The sequence below is a fragment of the Podarcis liolepis genome, assembly GCF_965112155.1.
Source record: "Podarcis liolepis genome assembly, chromosome: 4".
NCBI classification, from domain to species: Eukaryota; Metazoa; Chordata; class Lepidosauria; order Squamata; family Lacertidae; genus Podarcis; species Podarcis liolepis.
Window position 1 is genome coordinate 103,734,998 of NC_139558.1, and position 15,682 is coordinate 103,750,679.

The window sequence follows — 15,682 nt, forward strand, 5'->3', positions numbered from 1 at the left end:
AACACACACACACACACAGAAGAAAATACGGTCATTTTTGTCAGGAAGTGACATTTTTTCTTATGATTCTTTGCCTCTTCAGGAGCTGGCCTAAAAACAATAGCAAAAAACACCTTAAACACCGAAAGGGAGGAAATTCCTACCCAACGTATGTTATGTTTTGGGATGTCTGTGATGCAACACAGCGGTGGGGGTACAGCCTGAGTGCAGCCTGGATGTGGTACTAATTTTGTTTAATTTATTTATTAAATCTATATCGCAAACTTCCTCCCAAAGGAGCTCAGGGTGGCATGCAACAAGAGAACAATAACATACCGTAATATTTAAAAGAATTCCAATACAGATGCAGATTTAAAATGCTTGATGGAAGAGGAAGGTCTTAACAGAGATGGTGCCTGCCTCATATATAGGGCAGGGATATCCAAAGGCGTCGCCACACTAAAGGTCCGATTCCTTCAATGTGTGGGGTGGACCTCTTGATAAGATGGTTTCTGCAGGAGGCCCTCACCCGCAAAGCACAGTAATTGGTTGGGTGTATGAGCGCTGAGATGTTCTATCAGGTGCGAGCTTCAGTCTCCAGGAAATGGTGCGGCAACCACACAGGAAAGATGGCTACCAGGGTCTTGCAGATCCTGAGAGCTGCCTGGAAGGACACATGGCTATTGACTTATGGGAGGCTTAGAGATCAGTGCACAGTTTGTCTAATGAGAACCATGATCTTAAAGGTTGACCAAGAACATCTGTCTAGATACACTGCTAAGTGGAATATTCTAGGATAATCTGTTCTAAAAATATATATATCTGGGTCAATGAGGGCCTCCCTCCCTCCCTATCCTCATTATCCTCAATGCCCTTTCTCGTATCTCCTTGGTCCTGGCTCCATAGACAATGGGGTTGAGCACTGGAGGCACCAAGAGGTAGACGTTGCCCATTGTGATTTGAACCAGCACAGGAAGGTCTCTCCCAAACCTGTGCACCACAGACAGCCCAATCAGGGGCACGTAGAAGGACAAGACAACACACACATGGGCCACACAGGTCCCAGAAGCCCGGAGGCGCTCCTCCTTTGACTTCAGCTGCAAGACAGTCTTAATGATCATCACGTAGGAGACAAAGATGAGCAGAGAATCGAGACCCATCACCAGGAGAATGGCAGCCAAGCCATACACAACATTGGGTGTGGTGCTGTTGCTCGAAGCCAGGTGCATGACATCTTGGTGGAGGCAGTAGGAATGGGTGAGGTTGGTGGAGCCGCAGAAGTGCAGGCGGCTGATCAGAAAGGGCAGAGGAAGGAAGAAGACGACACCTCTCACCACGGCCACCAAGCCCACTTTCACCGTCACTGCGTTGGTGAGGATGGAGGAATGCTGCAGAGGGTGGCAGATGGCCACATAGCGATCCACTGCCATGGCCAGAAGGATGGTGGACTCCACTCCAGACAGAGAGTGGATGAAGAACATCTGGAGGAGGCAGGTCCTGTAGCCAATTTCCTTGGCATCAAACCAGAAGAGGGACAGGAGTTTAGGCATGGTGCAGGTGGAGAGGGCCAGGTCCACGGCAGCCAGCATGCAGAGGAAGAAGTACATGGGCGTGTGGAGGGCTGGCTCTGTCTTCACGACAAGCACCACGGTGCAGTTGCCCACCACGGCCACAAGGTACATGGCGCAGAGGGGGAAGGCCAGCCAGAATTGGGCACCTTCCAGGCCAGGCAGGCCCATCAAGATGAACGAGAAGGTGTCGCTATGAGTTCTGTTAGTGGCTGACAATGACATGTCTGGTTCGATGCCCTTGTGTTGTTCTACACAGCTGAAAGGGAAGGAGAGAGAAGGAGTCAAGTGGGTTTGAGCCCATGAAACCAGAATGGCAGCTCCCCATTCCTATGTGGCCAAGCAGAGGGAGTCAATTCCAAGGGGTAATAGGATGAACATTAGCTAGGAGGGGTTGAAGGAACAATGAGGGTAATGCCCAGGCCTGCCAGTTGACTTATTTCTAGTCCAGTTTTAAGCCAGTCAGTAAAACCCCAAAGCAGAGCAGAATTAAAAATGAACAGCTCATGTTCTTCAAACCAAGGATCAGGAAACCAAATTTTACGAGGAACCCTTATGGGTTATGTTTTGCCTGGGGAAGAGAATACAGAGAGGTCACACGATAGCCATCTTTAAATAGCTGAAGGGATGTCACATGGAAGATGGAGTAAGCATCTCTTCTGCTGCTCCAGAGGACCTGAACCAATGTTTTCAAGTTACAAGAAAGGAGATTCCGACTACATCTCAGGAGTAAGAGCCTTTTGACAGTGGAACAGACTCCCACGAGAGGTGGTGGACTCTCCTTGCTTGTAGGTTTTGAAGCAGAAGTTGGGTGGCCATCTGTTGGGGAGTCTTTAGTTGTAGATTCCTGCATTGCAGGGGGTTGGACTAGATTACCCTTGGGGTCCCACTCAACTCTACAATTCCATGACTAGGAACATAGGAAGCTGCCTTATACTGAGTCAGAACATTTGTCTATTTAGCTTAGTATTTCCCACACTGACTGGCAGTGACTCTCTCAGATTTCAGGCAGGAGTCTCTGCCACATCTCCTAGGAGATGCCAGGCATTGAACTCAGGAACTTCTGCTTCCAGGCAAATGCTCTACCACTGAGCTATGGACCTTCCCATTTTTAACAACAAAAACAACAAGAGCATCAGAGGACAGGATAAAATGAATAACTGCCATAAACGCAGTAGTTATTAATGGCCACAAGTCAAATTAAAATGCAACCTCCATGCTTGGTTGTGGTGAGCTTCTCTGACTAGCAAATACTGGCGACTAAGAGCAGAACATTGAAGGGATGCGGGTGGCTCTGTGGTTTAGACTTGCTAATCAGAAGGTCGGTGGTTCGAATCCCCGCAATGGGGTGAGCTCCCGTTGCTCGGTCCCTGCTCCTGCCAACCTAGCAGTTCGAAAGCACGTCAAAGTGCAAGTAGATAAATAGGTACCACTCTGGCGGGAAGGTAAACGGCATTTCCGTGCACTGCTCTGGTTCGCCAGAAGCGGCTTGGTCATGCTGGCCACATGACCCGGAAGCTGTACGCCGGCTCCCTCAGCCAATAAAGCGAGATGAGCGCCGCAACCCCAGAGTCGGCCATGACTGGACCTAATTGTCAGGGGTCCCTTTACCTTTACCTTTAAGAGCAGAACATTAGATTCACGACGCATTCAGTGCTGCTGCTGCTGCTGCATTATGTGCAAAAGGCGCCATGTGTGTGGTCAGCCTGCCGGCCAGCCTCTCTTCTCCAATGACCCAGTTGCTGTGGCCACACCCTTTCTCAGTCCTTTTTTTCTGGGGGGGGGGGGAGGCATACCCCTAAACATTTTGTGAATCTTTGTACCTTTGTCCATTTTGCTGTATTTATTTTCCCCGATTTGGACTATAAAATGGTGATTTTCTTGAGTCAAAACGAGAGTATCCCTAAACATTTTTTTAAAGGAAAAAAAAGCACTGCTCTTTCCTACCTTTGACTGCAAGACATCAGAACAGCAGCCTAACACGTCCTACTCAGAGGTTACCGAAACAGCCAGGTCAGCCTTTGCCAACCTGATGTCTCCAGATGTTTTGGACGATAGCTTCCATCTCATTCAGCAGCCAGCATGGGCAATGGTCTGGGACAAAAACACCTGGAAGGCGCCAGAATCACAAAGGCTCATCTTAGCACCAGGGTTGCCTGTCTTGAGATCAAAACATGGAGCTGGGAAACAGAGCCATGCAGGGAGTTGGACTCAATGAGCCTTTGGGTATCTTAACAATGCTACAATGCTTCTGCGGCTCAAAGTTTGCACATTTTCATGGCGCTTTCTCCCTGAGTTATGGAAAGGGTGAGAGGGGGAAATATTATGTAGCCCTATCTCCCCAGCACTTCTTCAATTCATACAGCGCAGAATATTGTCATAGGTCTTGGGTACCAGAGTCTGTCAGTGAATGGTAGAAATCAATACATGGCAGCATTTAGATAATATCTGGGATGTGAAGGAAAAATACAATCTGCAGAACTGTGACATATGCAAATTTCCTAGGTTAGCTTTGGACTTAAGCTTTCTGAAGGGGGGCGATGAGGGACACTCTAGGGGCATAATGTTCTGCAACCCCCCCCCCCCCCATTGAAAACCTCCGGCGTAAATATATTCCAAATAAACCATGCCGCATTGGCCAGTATATCAGCCACACATTTATTCCAAATTCCGACCATGAAAAGTTAAAGTGCGGCTTAAATTCGCGACCTTACAAAAATTGGCTTTTACGATACCACTGCTGAAACAGACGTACGGTAAAACAGAACAAAAAAAAAAAGTTTTATTGCCAATTTGCGAGCTTGAATGCCTGCAGAATTGTAGCAACTGAATAGCGATTTGCAGCTTTAGCAATTCTATGTTAACTTTTGCGGGCTTGCAAGACCGAAGGCTTGAATTGACTAGGAGTTACAATTCTACCAACTGCAGCGGTTTTCAGCCTGTAACCCAATTTTAAGGGAGCGGCTTATATTCGGGTATTGTCTTTTTTCATCTCCCCTCCCCTTTGAATTTTAAAGGTGCGGCTTATTTGCAGGTGCGGCTTATATTCGGGCCAACACAGTGTTTCTTAGAGAAACTCTAGCCTTCACAGTGCCTTGATTTTCCTAGTGGAAACACAATCTTGGGTGAGCTTCTGGACCCCCCCGGAATCTTGCTATCGCTCTGCATAGATTAGTGCATGGAATGCAACCTTCGTAACAATACTTTGAGTGGAACACTAGGATACATGGAGGTTGCTGTGGTTTTTAGAGGGCAGGCAGTGTACACACCATAACTTTAGCACATTTGGAGCATGTTCTGTCCCTTAAATAATTCTCTTGTTCACCTTGCACAGAGCTACAGTTCCCAGAAACCCTTCGATCGTAAGAGCAGCCTGTGTGATCAGGCCAATGGCCTGTCTAGTCCAGAATCCTGTTCTCACAGTGGCAAAAAGATGCTTGTTGTGGGAAGACCACAAGCAGGATCCGAGCGCAAGAGCATTCTCCCCTCCTGTGGTTTCCATCAATGCAGGCGCAAACTGCAGTGCCCACAATTCTTTGAGGGGGGAAATAAGAAGAGCCTTCAAATGTCCTTCAAAATGTGTTTTAAGGGTACAGTGTTTACACAGCCAGTGAGACTGTGCAGACAAGCAAGTTGACTCTTGGGAAACCTCTGCGTAAAAGAAGCCTGCAAACCAGCCCCAGGAAGTTATTCTCCCAGCCTCTCCTTGATTTCATCTTGGTAAAAAGTCCCATACAAGTGTCTGGCCTCATACAAACATCACATCTCCCTGTTTCTGCTCCGGTGCCTTTTATCGCGAGCAGACGCCTCGAGACAGGATGAAAGGATTCTCAACTTTTTTGGGGGGGGGGGGAATACACAAAGCCCAGGTTCGCAACGCACCTAAGATTCAAGAGGCAAGCATCCCCTACCTTTCCCGTACCTTTGTCACTCTGTCATCCTCTAGCACCAGAGGCCAGGTGGACCCTTCCTTGCAACGAAAGCCACTAGCAGAACTGAACAGGCGGGAGGAGGCTGGAATTATAGCACACTCTCAAGCCCGGCCCCTTGGGGACAGTTTGTCATTGCCACGGGGGGGGGGGGGCTGCAAGAAGCTCAACTGTTGAACTGAAGCTGCCTTATATAGCTAGCTCACCGAGGTCAGTGTGGCATGTTCTGACATACAGCAGCAGTAGCTCTTCAGACAGAGCCATTTTCCCAGCCTGAGGATCCCTTTCCGATGAAAGATGAGGATGAAGACTGAAGCAGGGACCTTATTCGGCTGGGGAGGGAGGGATATAAATAAAATTTTATTTTTTTTATTATTATTATTCATGCATAGGATGTGCTCTGTGACACTACTTGAAAGGAGACTCCTTAGGGTAGTGAAAAAGTGGGATATTAAATCCAAACTACTACTACTACTACTACTACTCTTCTTCTTCTTCTTCTTCTTCTTCTTCTTCTTCTTCTTCTTCTTCTTCTTCTTCTTCTTCTTCTTCTTCTTCTTAGCCTTGGTGAAGACCTGACGTTTTTATCCCCCAAAAAGTTTTTGATTGAGTTTCCACTGAATTGAGGCTCTGTTTTAATGTTTCAATGTTGTATTTTAATCTTGTTTTTTCAGCAGTATTTCAATCAATTGTTTTTATATTTGGTGTTAGCCGCCCTGAGCCCGGTCTTGGCTGGGGAGGGTGGGGTATAAATAAAATATTATTATTATTATTATTATTATTATTATTATTATTATTATTATTATTATTATTATTCTACTGCAGCACACAGGCAGACAAGGGATTCAATATGCCTCTGCCCCAGTTCTCTCTTGCTGATGATCACGGCAGGTTGCACCATGTTGCTGACAAGCAGAGAACTCAGGCGCTGAGGAGGAAGGATCCGTGGCCCAGGGAGGTCTCTGGTCAAACTGAATTGGAAGAAGAGCAGGGGAAACGGGGTCATGAGCAGAGTGTTTCCGAATTCCATCAGTTTCCGATGATGAGCATAAAAAGCGTTCAGTAAATCACATTTGCTGTGGTCCCTGAATGACCCTCTGGGTTTCTTCCAGCTCAGCCAGTTGCATTCTGTGAAACTTCTTCCTCTGTGTAAATGCACACAGGTTTGCAGCCTAAGGCAGCTGGCTGAGGCTGCAGTCTGAAAATGCATGCTTTCTTGTAACCTGAACCAATGGGTCCAAATGCCAAGAAAGGAAATTCCGACTAAATATTAGGAAGAACTTTCTGAGGATGGGAGCTGTATGGCAGTGGAACAGACTTCCTCGGAAGCTGGTGGACTCCCCTTCACCGGAGGTTTTTTTTTCCTCCAACAGGAAGCCATAGATCTGTAGAGGTGGAGGGGACCCCGAGGGTCATCTAGTCCAACCCCAGCAATGCTGGAATCTCTGCTAAAGCATCCAAGACAGGAAACTGGAGGTTTATAAGCAAAGGTTGGCTGGCCATCTGCCAGGGCTTCTCTTGCTGTGATTTCTGCATTTCAGAGCATTGGACTAGATTACCCCTGGGGTCCTTCCCATAATTCTATGAATAGGAAAGGGTTGTGGTATATCGAAATCAGTCGGACTTAGTTCCAAGAAGACATTATTTGGATATGTGCATAGGGATGTGACAGGATTCAGTTCAGTTTGCCTTCAGAGCTGAATTTTATCAAACTCGCAATTTCAGAAATGAAATGAGAACGGAAATGCAGACAACCTCCAGATTTCATGACTCATCCACCCACCCACTGTGGAGTGGGTGACCCAATGATGTTCATAATCAGCATTAATAAGTTTTCATCTCCCACTTGGACTACTGCAGTGCGCTCTACGTGGGGCTACCTTTGAAGGTGACTCGGAAACTGGTGACTGGGGGCGGCCGCCGAGACCACATAACACCGGTCTTGAAAGATCTGCATTGGCTCCCAGTACGTTTCCGAGCACAATTCAAAGTGCTGGTGTTGACCTTTAAAGCCCTAAACGGCCTCGGTCCAGTATACCTGAAGGAGCGTCTCCACCCCCATCGTTCTGCCCGGACACTGAGGTCCAGCGCCTAGGGCCTTCTGGCGGTTCCCTCATTGCGAGAAGCAAAGCTACAGGGAACCAGGCAGAGGGCCTTCTCGGTAGTGGCGCCCGCCCTGTGGAACGCCCTTCCAGCAGATGTCAAAGCGATAAACAACTACCTGACATTCAGAAGACATCTTAAGGCAGCCCTGTTCAGGGAAGTTTTTAAAGTGTGATATTTTAGTGTATTTTTGGTTTCTATGGAAGCCGCCCAGAGTGGCTGGGGAAACCCAGCCAGATGGGCGGAGTACAAATAATTATTAATAATAATAATAATAATAATAATAATAATAATAATAATAATTCATAGAATGCACCACACTTGGTGCTCTCTGCAGCTGGTGAAGTGAATAAAAGAGAACGTGGGAAACTGCCTTAAACCAACTCAGGCCATAGGTACTTTTGTCTCAGTACTGTCTAGACCAGGGGTAGTCAACCTGGTTCCTACTGCCCACTAGTGGGCATTTCAGGATTCCAGGTGGGTGGTAGGGGGTTCTACACCACATGTTACTGCAGCACTGGTGGGTGGTAAGGAAATTTTACCATCGAGAAGAAAATGCATTAGTGGGCGGTAGGTATAAGAAGGTTGACTACCCCTGGTCTAGACTGACTGGCAGTGGCTCATCAAGGTGTCAGGTAGGAAGAAGAAGAAGAGAAGAAGAGTTTGGATTTGATATCCCGCTTTATCACTACCCAAAGGAGTCTCAAAGCGGCTCACAATCTCCTTTCCCTTCCTCCCCCATAACAAACACTCTGTGAGGCGAGTGGGGCTGCGAGACTTCAGAGAAGTGTGACTGGCCCAAGGTCACCCTGCAGGAGGAGCAGGGAAGCGAACCCAGTTCACCAGATTACGAGTCTACCACTCTTAACCACTACACCACGCTGGCTCTCCCGGGCATGCATTGCAGGGGGTTGGGCTAGATGACCTTCAGGGTGCCTTCCAACTCTAAGATTCTGTGATTCAGGTGGAACTTGAGACCTTCTGCATGGACGGCAGATGCTCCACCACCCAGCTGCAGCCGTTCCCCATAAAGTGAAGCCCACAAAAAGCTTCTGGCACAATAAATTTTGTTGGTATATAAGGTGCCACCAGATTCTTTTATTAGCATTGCGATGGCAACTGTTATAAGGAAAATACTGCTCCTTTTCCCTTCTGGGGTATCCAAGAGCCCATATAGAGTCCTTAAGCTCTTAAGTCCCTATCAGAAGGAGAAAATAAGAGAGGCCAATCAGAGAATATTGAGAAGCAAGGCAGCTAGTGAACCTGATCCTTATTAACTGTTGCCTCCTGCGTGTGGCGAGTGGGGACCCTGTTGCAACAGTTAATAAAACTCAGCTTATTGGTCTGGACTCTCATCCCCCAAAAGGAAACCAATAAACATATATAATCCAGTGCTGTCCCAAGTATTAATTCCTTTCCAAAATAGGGACTGTGTTTTTTTTTTTTTAAAAAAAAGACATTGTAAAATCAACAAAAAAGAGCAGCAGCTGAGTTTTGTCTGTCTGTTTCTCTCTGTTTGAGGCTATTCTGAGAGTCTCATGTCAAGAGATGTAAGTAAACCTGTTTCTGTTCAAAACCAGGAGCCAGTAATGGTGGGGCTTAGACAGCCATGGAAGTGGAGAAGTGGAGGGGACCCCTGAGGGTCATCTAGTCCAGCTCCCTGCAATGCAGGAATCTCAGCTAAAGTATCCATGGCAGATGGCCACCCAACCTCTGCTTAAGACTCCACAACCTCCCAAGGGGGATTGTTCCACCGTCAAACAGCTCTTGCCCTCAGAAAACTCTTCCTAACATTGAGTCAGAATCTCCTTCCCTGTAATTGTAATTTTGTGGGGTGTGTATACCTTGTTTTAAGTTTCCTTGGAAGGAAGGTCACTGAAGACTGCAGCCTTTTCTGTGATATTAAGTTCATTGAATACACATACTGTATACAAGGGACGCGGGTGGCGCTGTGGGTTAAACCACAGAGCTTAGGACTTGCTGATCAGAAGGTCGGCGGTTCAAATCCCCGTGACAGGGTGAGCTCCCATTGCTCAGTCCCTGCTCCTGCCAACCTACCAGTTCGAAAGCACGTCAAAGTGCAAGTAGATAAATAGGTACCGCTCTGGCGGGAAGGTGAACAGCGTTTCCGTGCGCTGCTCTGGTTCGCCAGAAGCGGCTTAGTCCTGCTGGCCACATGACCTGGAAGCTGCACACTGGCTCCCTTGGCCAATAAAGCGAGATGAATGCCACAACCCCAGAGTTGTCCGCTACTGGACCTAATGGTCAGGGGTCCCTTTACTGTATTCAAGTTGAGTATAATTTAGAGCATTCACCTTCCAGCAGATCCTGCTGCCCCATTAGGTTTTTGGCGGTGGGATGGGGTCCTGGAAGGCATTACTTGGATTTTAGCTGAGGACAAATAAGGCCCCTCTCTTTTCCCCAGGGTCATATCTCAAACTGACTGGCTATTGTCCTCCCTCTCTCACTCACAGACCTTGTGGATTTCACCTCCAGCCACAGGAGGGATGGGACCCCCTCAGCTCATTTTCCAGAAACATCTCCAGCTTTTTAGGTTCTAGCGAAGCACCACGGCCCGGACTTACAAACAAAGCAGACCTGTTAACTTGCCTCTCCCAGTTTTGTAGGGTTTTGACACTGACCCCAGTAAACTCCCATTTGGACCAGCAGTGCGCTGAACATGGAGAGGCCTAGAAACTTCAGTCAGCTTGCAAAATAACAGTAATATGAAATAGAAGTCCACACCTTGATTTCTTGACTCCCTCCTGACTACTGAGAGATCTATGCCACAGATCTAATAAGACGCACAGACGCCGGAAAACAAGAAGCAAACCATGAGATTCAAATATATGGGTTAAGCAAAGACACTCCAAATTACCCCTCTGTTCCTTCAAAGCACATTATCTTGCATGCCCTCAAGCCAGGCTGTTTTCCTTCCGAGTTACATTTCTCCCCAGATGGAAACATCTCAGAGAAAGGATGTGGTCTGTTTATCCCTCTGTGTTGGGTCCGTCCTCCGCCACCCCACCCCCTTCCAGAAAGCAATTTTTGTTCCCAGAGTCAAAAATAAGTCTGCTGAATTCTCCCTCCCTCCTTCCACCCCCATCTTTCTTTCTCTCCCCCCTGCCTCTCCAGATCAGAGCTGCTGCTTTCTCCAGGGCAGGGCGAGTGGTGGGAAGATTGAGGGGACCAGGTGGGGCTGGGGATCTGGGGAACTGGCCATGCAATGGACGAGCTTGGGGGGGGGTTCCAACTTGGCGCAAAAGGAGAAGGGGGCTCTGGCCAGCAAAATGGCACATCTTTCATGCTTGCACATGTCCAGGAAGCTCCGGGTGGAGTGGGGAGTGTTCTTCCAGTTTGCATGACCCAGTTAATCCCCAGTAGTTTATTTAGATATTTATTTACAGATTTCTCAAATGTTGGCTCTAGGTGGGTGTCCTCACGTGATTTCCGTGAAGGAATTGTCCTGGAAATGAATAATAATAATAATAATAATAATAATAATAATAATAATAATAATAATAATTTTTATTTATATCCCACCCTCCCTAGCCGAAGCTGGGCTCAGGGCGGCTAACAACAATAAAATAGTACAACATTCTAAAATCATTTCATTATAAAATTAATTCAACTCAAATTGATGTGTTTGTGCTGGTGTCAAGTGATGTGGCTCTCTGCTCTCTCTCCTCTGCCAGGGGCGACCCCTTTGGAGACACCAGCCTTAAGAAAAGGCCAGCACAATCTAGATTACACCTCACCCCCTCCCGTTTCCTACATTTCTTAGGAGAGGAATGCTGAATTCAACCAGCAAGTCACACAAGAGACTCAGCTCTACAGCTGTAAATAGAATGTTTTAAGTGCAATATGAAGTCAGGAGTGCCTGGCATGCTCTGGTCCATGGGGTCACGAAGAGTCGGACACAACTAAACAACAACAAAGTGCAACATACAATGTGACACTAGATGGTGATGGTGAGCCTTATGGAAAATTCAATGTATTTTTTTAAATGCTCTTTTTTTAAAAAAAAAAAGCATTTTCAGAACTTTGTGTAGATTCCACCAGGGAAGGAGAATCCTGGAGAGAAACGAGAGGCAGGACTATTGAAATATCTGAAGGGCTGTCAGATGGAAGGTGGAGCAGGCCTGTTTTCTGCTGCTCCAGAGGAGAGGACACAGATTCAAATGGCCAGAAAGAAGATTTGGACTAAGCCTTAGGAAGAACGTTCTGAGAGTAAGAGCTGTTTGACAGTGGAACGAACTCTCTCAGAAGGTGGTAGACTCTCCTCCCTTGGGGGCTTTTCAACCATGGTCAGGCCGCCAACTGTCAGGGATGCTTTAGTTGTGATTGCTGCACTGCAGGGGGTTGGACTTCCAATACTACTATTCTATGATTCTATGAACCTCCCTGCTTTTTCCTAGGGCCAGCCAAGGATGTGGATTGGAGCTCAAGGACTATCAGAGAATCCCTGAAGCTCTAAAAAGCACAGGTTGCCGCCATGTTGGTCCATACAAAAAGGCCCTCTCCTCTTTTTCTATCGGCCCACCCTCCCATCCAAAGTCCAGCTAAAATAGTGTGGTGGGTCGGTGGGGGTCAGTCTGGATGATGCCCTGAGTCCTCCCAGTTCTTGCGGTCCAGTAATCAGGGAGGAATCTAACAGAAGAAGAAGAAGCGTTTGGATTTGATATCCCGCTTTATCACTACCCGAAGGAGTCTCCAAGCGGCTAACATTCTCCTTTCCCTTCCTCCCCCACAACAAACACTCTGTGAGGTGAGTGAGGCTGAGAGACTTCAGAGAAGTGTGACTAGCCCAAGGTCACCCAGCAGCTGCAGGTGGAGGAGCAGGGAAGCGAACCCGGTTCATCAGATTACGAGCCTATCGCTCTTAACCACTACACCACACTGGCCCTCTGGTTCAGAGTTTGCTGAACTGGTCAGATGATTTTCCTTGGAAGAGAATGACCTTAGTTGGTCACTTCAGTGTCCTCGCCAACATCCACAAAGAATGAACTAGCTTGCAAGAGCTACAAATAAGTGATGGCGCCGTTCTGGCTAATGAATGGACCTTTCCTCCATGCCCTCACCTAGCTGCTAGGCAGGAGGACAAGAGCTGCAGGAATTGTGTGTGAAGAAGCTGGAAGCAGGCTGGAAGCAGGAGACTCAGAGACCTGCTTGCTCCATGCTGGAGCCAAAGCTGTGACCAATGGAGAAGCAAGACCTGTTGGGATGTTGATGCTGTGAGCCCCTCTACCTTAGACTCAGGTTATATAGATATATGTAGAAAAAACCATAAATCCTAAAGACACCACAGTCTCTGCTGGCCTTCATTCCAAGAAAACTGAAACCTGGAATGTCAGAATTATCTCACCTTTTGGAGATTGTGCTGGGTTGTAACAACAGGTTTCCTTCGAAGCGCCTCTGCAAATACAGGCAGCCTTGAGACCCCTTTCTTTTAACACAGGCAACCTTCTCCATTGGTTCCAGCCAGCAGACCCTAATGATCTGACATGGGTCACTTCCAAGCACGTTGGTTGTCCTTTTTAGAAAATAAAATAAACAGACTGTCGGCAACGTGTTCTAAACATCTTCAGGAAGTGTGTTTAATTGCCAAGTGGAGCCGCTTGCATTCTGCGCTGCCAAAAGGAGAGATGAGAAATAGGGTTTGGGAGAGGAATTTTTCAAAGGGAAGCAGAACAGAATGTAAACTTCCTGGCGTCCTGGCCAGGTAGAGTCAGTAAAGGCAAGCAAGCAGGGGCGTAGGAACGGGGGGCGGGGGCAGGTCGACCCAGGTTCCATCATGGAGGGGGGTGACGAATTATCAAGGAACAATTGCTGCCCTACTAGGGCGGTTCATAGGGACGCGGGTGGCGCTGTGGTCTAAACCACAGAGCCTAGGACTTGCCAATCAGAAGGCCGGCAGTTCGAATCCCCGTGACGGGGTGAGCTCCCGTTGCTCAGTCCCAGCTCCTGTCAACCTAGCACATCAAAGTGCAAGTAGATAAATAGGTACTGCTCTGGCAGGAAGGTAAACGGCGTTTCTGTGCGCTGCTCTGGTTCACCAGAAGCGGCTTAGTCATGCTGGCCACATGACCCGGAAGCTGTACGCTGGCTCCCTCGGCCAATAAAGCGAGATGAGCACCGCAACCCCAGAGTTGGTCATGACTGGACCTAATGGTCAGGGGTCCCTTTATCTTAGGGCAGTTCATTAAAAACTTTTTTTTGAAAATGCCTGCGCCAAAGGTCTAATCTTACTACACTAGGGCTTATATAGCTATATATGAAATTTCATGCATATCAGTTAATATGTTAAAATAAAAAAATTCCTTCCAGTAGCACCTTAAAGACCAACTAAGTTAGTTCTTGGTATGAGCTTTCGTGTGCATGCACACTTCTTCAGATACACAAGTGTATCTGAAGAAGTGTATCTGACTATGGCAGACCAACACGGCTACCTATCTGTAACAGTTAATATGTTGACCCTCCTCCACAAAAATAGCTGTTTACTTGGCCGTTTTCCTATGTCGTGAAGGCTGAAATTTCAATTCAGTGGAGCACTTACTGTTCCCAACCCTAATCCTGAGGAAAGCCATTTAATTAGACTTTAATTTGATTTTGACATGTTTTTAGGAGGTAATTTAATTATTGTTTGATTTTATATCAATGTTATGTATCTGATGTTAGCTGCCCTGGGCCCAACTTCGGCCGGGGAGGGCGGGATATAAATAAAAGTTTATTATTATTACTTATTGTTATTCCTTTGAAAGGAAATATGAAATAACGTAAAACCATTTTTGCAGGGGGGGGGACACAATGTGGGGGGGGGGTGACAAGAAATCTTCCGCACCGGGTACCACCTGACCTTCCTACACCTCTGCAAGCAAGGCAAAGTTGCACAAAAAAGAGATTTGAGGGAGAACACACATTGCAGTTCTCACTCACGGAGGACCCACAGAGCAGAAGCAAATTTGGGAAATGAGGCTTCATTAGGAAAGGAACTGAGAAGAAAACTGCCAGTATCATAATGCCATTATGCAAATCTATGGGGCAACCACATACGGAACACTGTGTACCGTTCTGGTTGCCTCGCCTCTGAAAAGGTATTGTAGAGTTGGAAAAGGTTCAGCAAAGGGCCGCAAATGATCGAGGGGCTGGAGTGCGTCTCTTGTGAAGGAAGGATGCAGCCTTTGGGACTTTTTAGTTTGAAACGAGGAAGAGGTGATATGATGGAAGTTTATAAAATTACACAAGGCATGGAGAAATTGCACGGAGGGGAGTTTTTCTCACATCCAGCTAGGATTCATGGACGGACCTCCGGTGAAGCTGAATGTTGGGGGTTTCAGGGCACATAAAATAAAGTTTTTCTTCATGGAAACTATGGGGGCAGGGATGGACACCAAGCTGGGTGGCTTTAAAAGAGTATTAGACAAATTCATGGCGAAGAGGGGGCACTGATAAATATCGTCACTGGAAATCACAGGAGGAGAGCATACCCTCCAACTGTCCTGGAAATGCTGGGATCATCCCCAAAATTGTCTAGCAACCACAGCTTCTCATGGTGCCATGGGAAGTCCCAAGTTAGAGTGGTCCAACATGTGGCCTTTGCTAAGTTCCAAAGGAGCATTCACAGCGGCCGTTGCTAAGGGCGGCCACACATTCGCCCTAACCCATCGTGCCAACCCACTGGGCTTCCCTTGCCACGTGTAACACAGGGTGGTCAGTGATGGCAAGCTACCCCAACTCCCATTCACGTGTTTGTGTGCTTGCGAAGTAACATCCAAACAAAGCTCGTTGAACCAATGACAGGACAAATATACAGTTATCCCCACATCAGGATTGGCTAATCAATCTGAGCATTTGGTGAGGGCTATCCAATAGGCTGTCTCTGGAGGCGGGATTTATTCGCTCCCGCTGCTCCCTGACACCCGCCAGCATCAAGGTTGGGCAGCCTGGCCTGAGACGTGATTGGTGCCAGGGGTCTCAGCCTTCAGAATTGGCGAACGGTCACTGACATCGCACGGCAGGTTCTACGGGGGGGAAGTGGAGGTTCTGCTTGGCTTGGTGCAGCCTGTCAGTCATAAGCTGAAGGCTGATGAGTTGGTGGCAGGT

At 47.4% G+C, this 15,682-nt stretch overlaps 2 protein-coding genes across 3 annotated transcripts in view; both read right to left on the minus strand.

Moving 5' to 3' along the window:
• Nucleotides 1–15,682, minus strand: part of LOC310705090 (uncharacterized protein) — a 271,846-nt gene that overhangs the window by 35,332 nt on the left and 220,832 nt on the right. The gene's annotated exons all lie outside the window — the stretch shown is intronic.
• LOC310705294 (olfactory receptor 51E2-like) lies at nt 807–5,512 on the minus strand (the record flags this gene model as incomplete). 2 transcript variants are annotated; one of them, XM_083499924.1, is made up of 2 exons in its annotated part: nt 5,470–5,512; nt 807–1,806 (listed from the first exon to the last, which is right to left on the minus strand). In XM_083499924.1, the coding sequence occupies exon 2, from the start codon at nt 1,770–1,772 to the stop codon at nt 807–809; it is 966 nt and encodes a 321-aa protein (XP_083356050.1). In that variant the 5' UTR covers nt 1,773–1,806; nt 5,470–5,512. The 2 variants fall into 2 exon arrangements, with proteins under 2 accessions (XP_083356050.1, XP_083356049.1); XM_083499923.1 differs by lacking the exon at nt 5,470–5,512 and adding an exon at nt 5,459–5,463.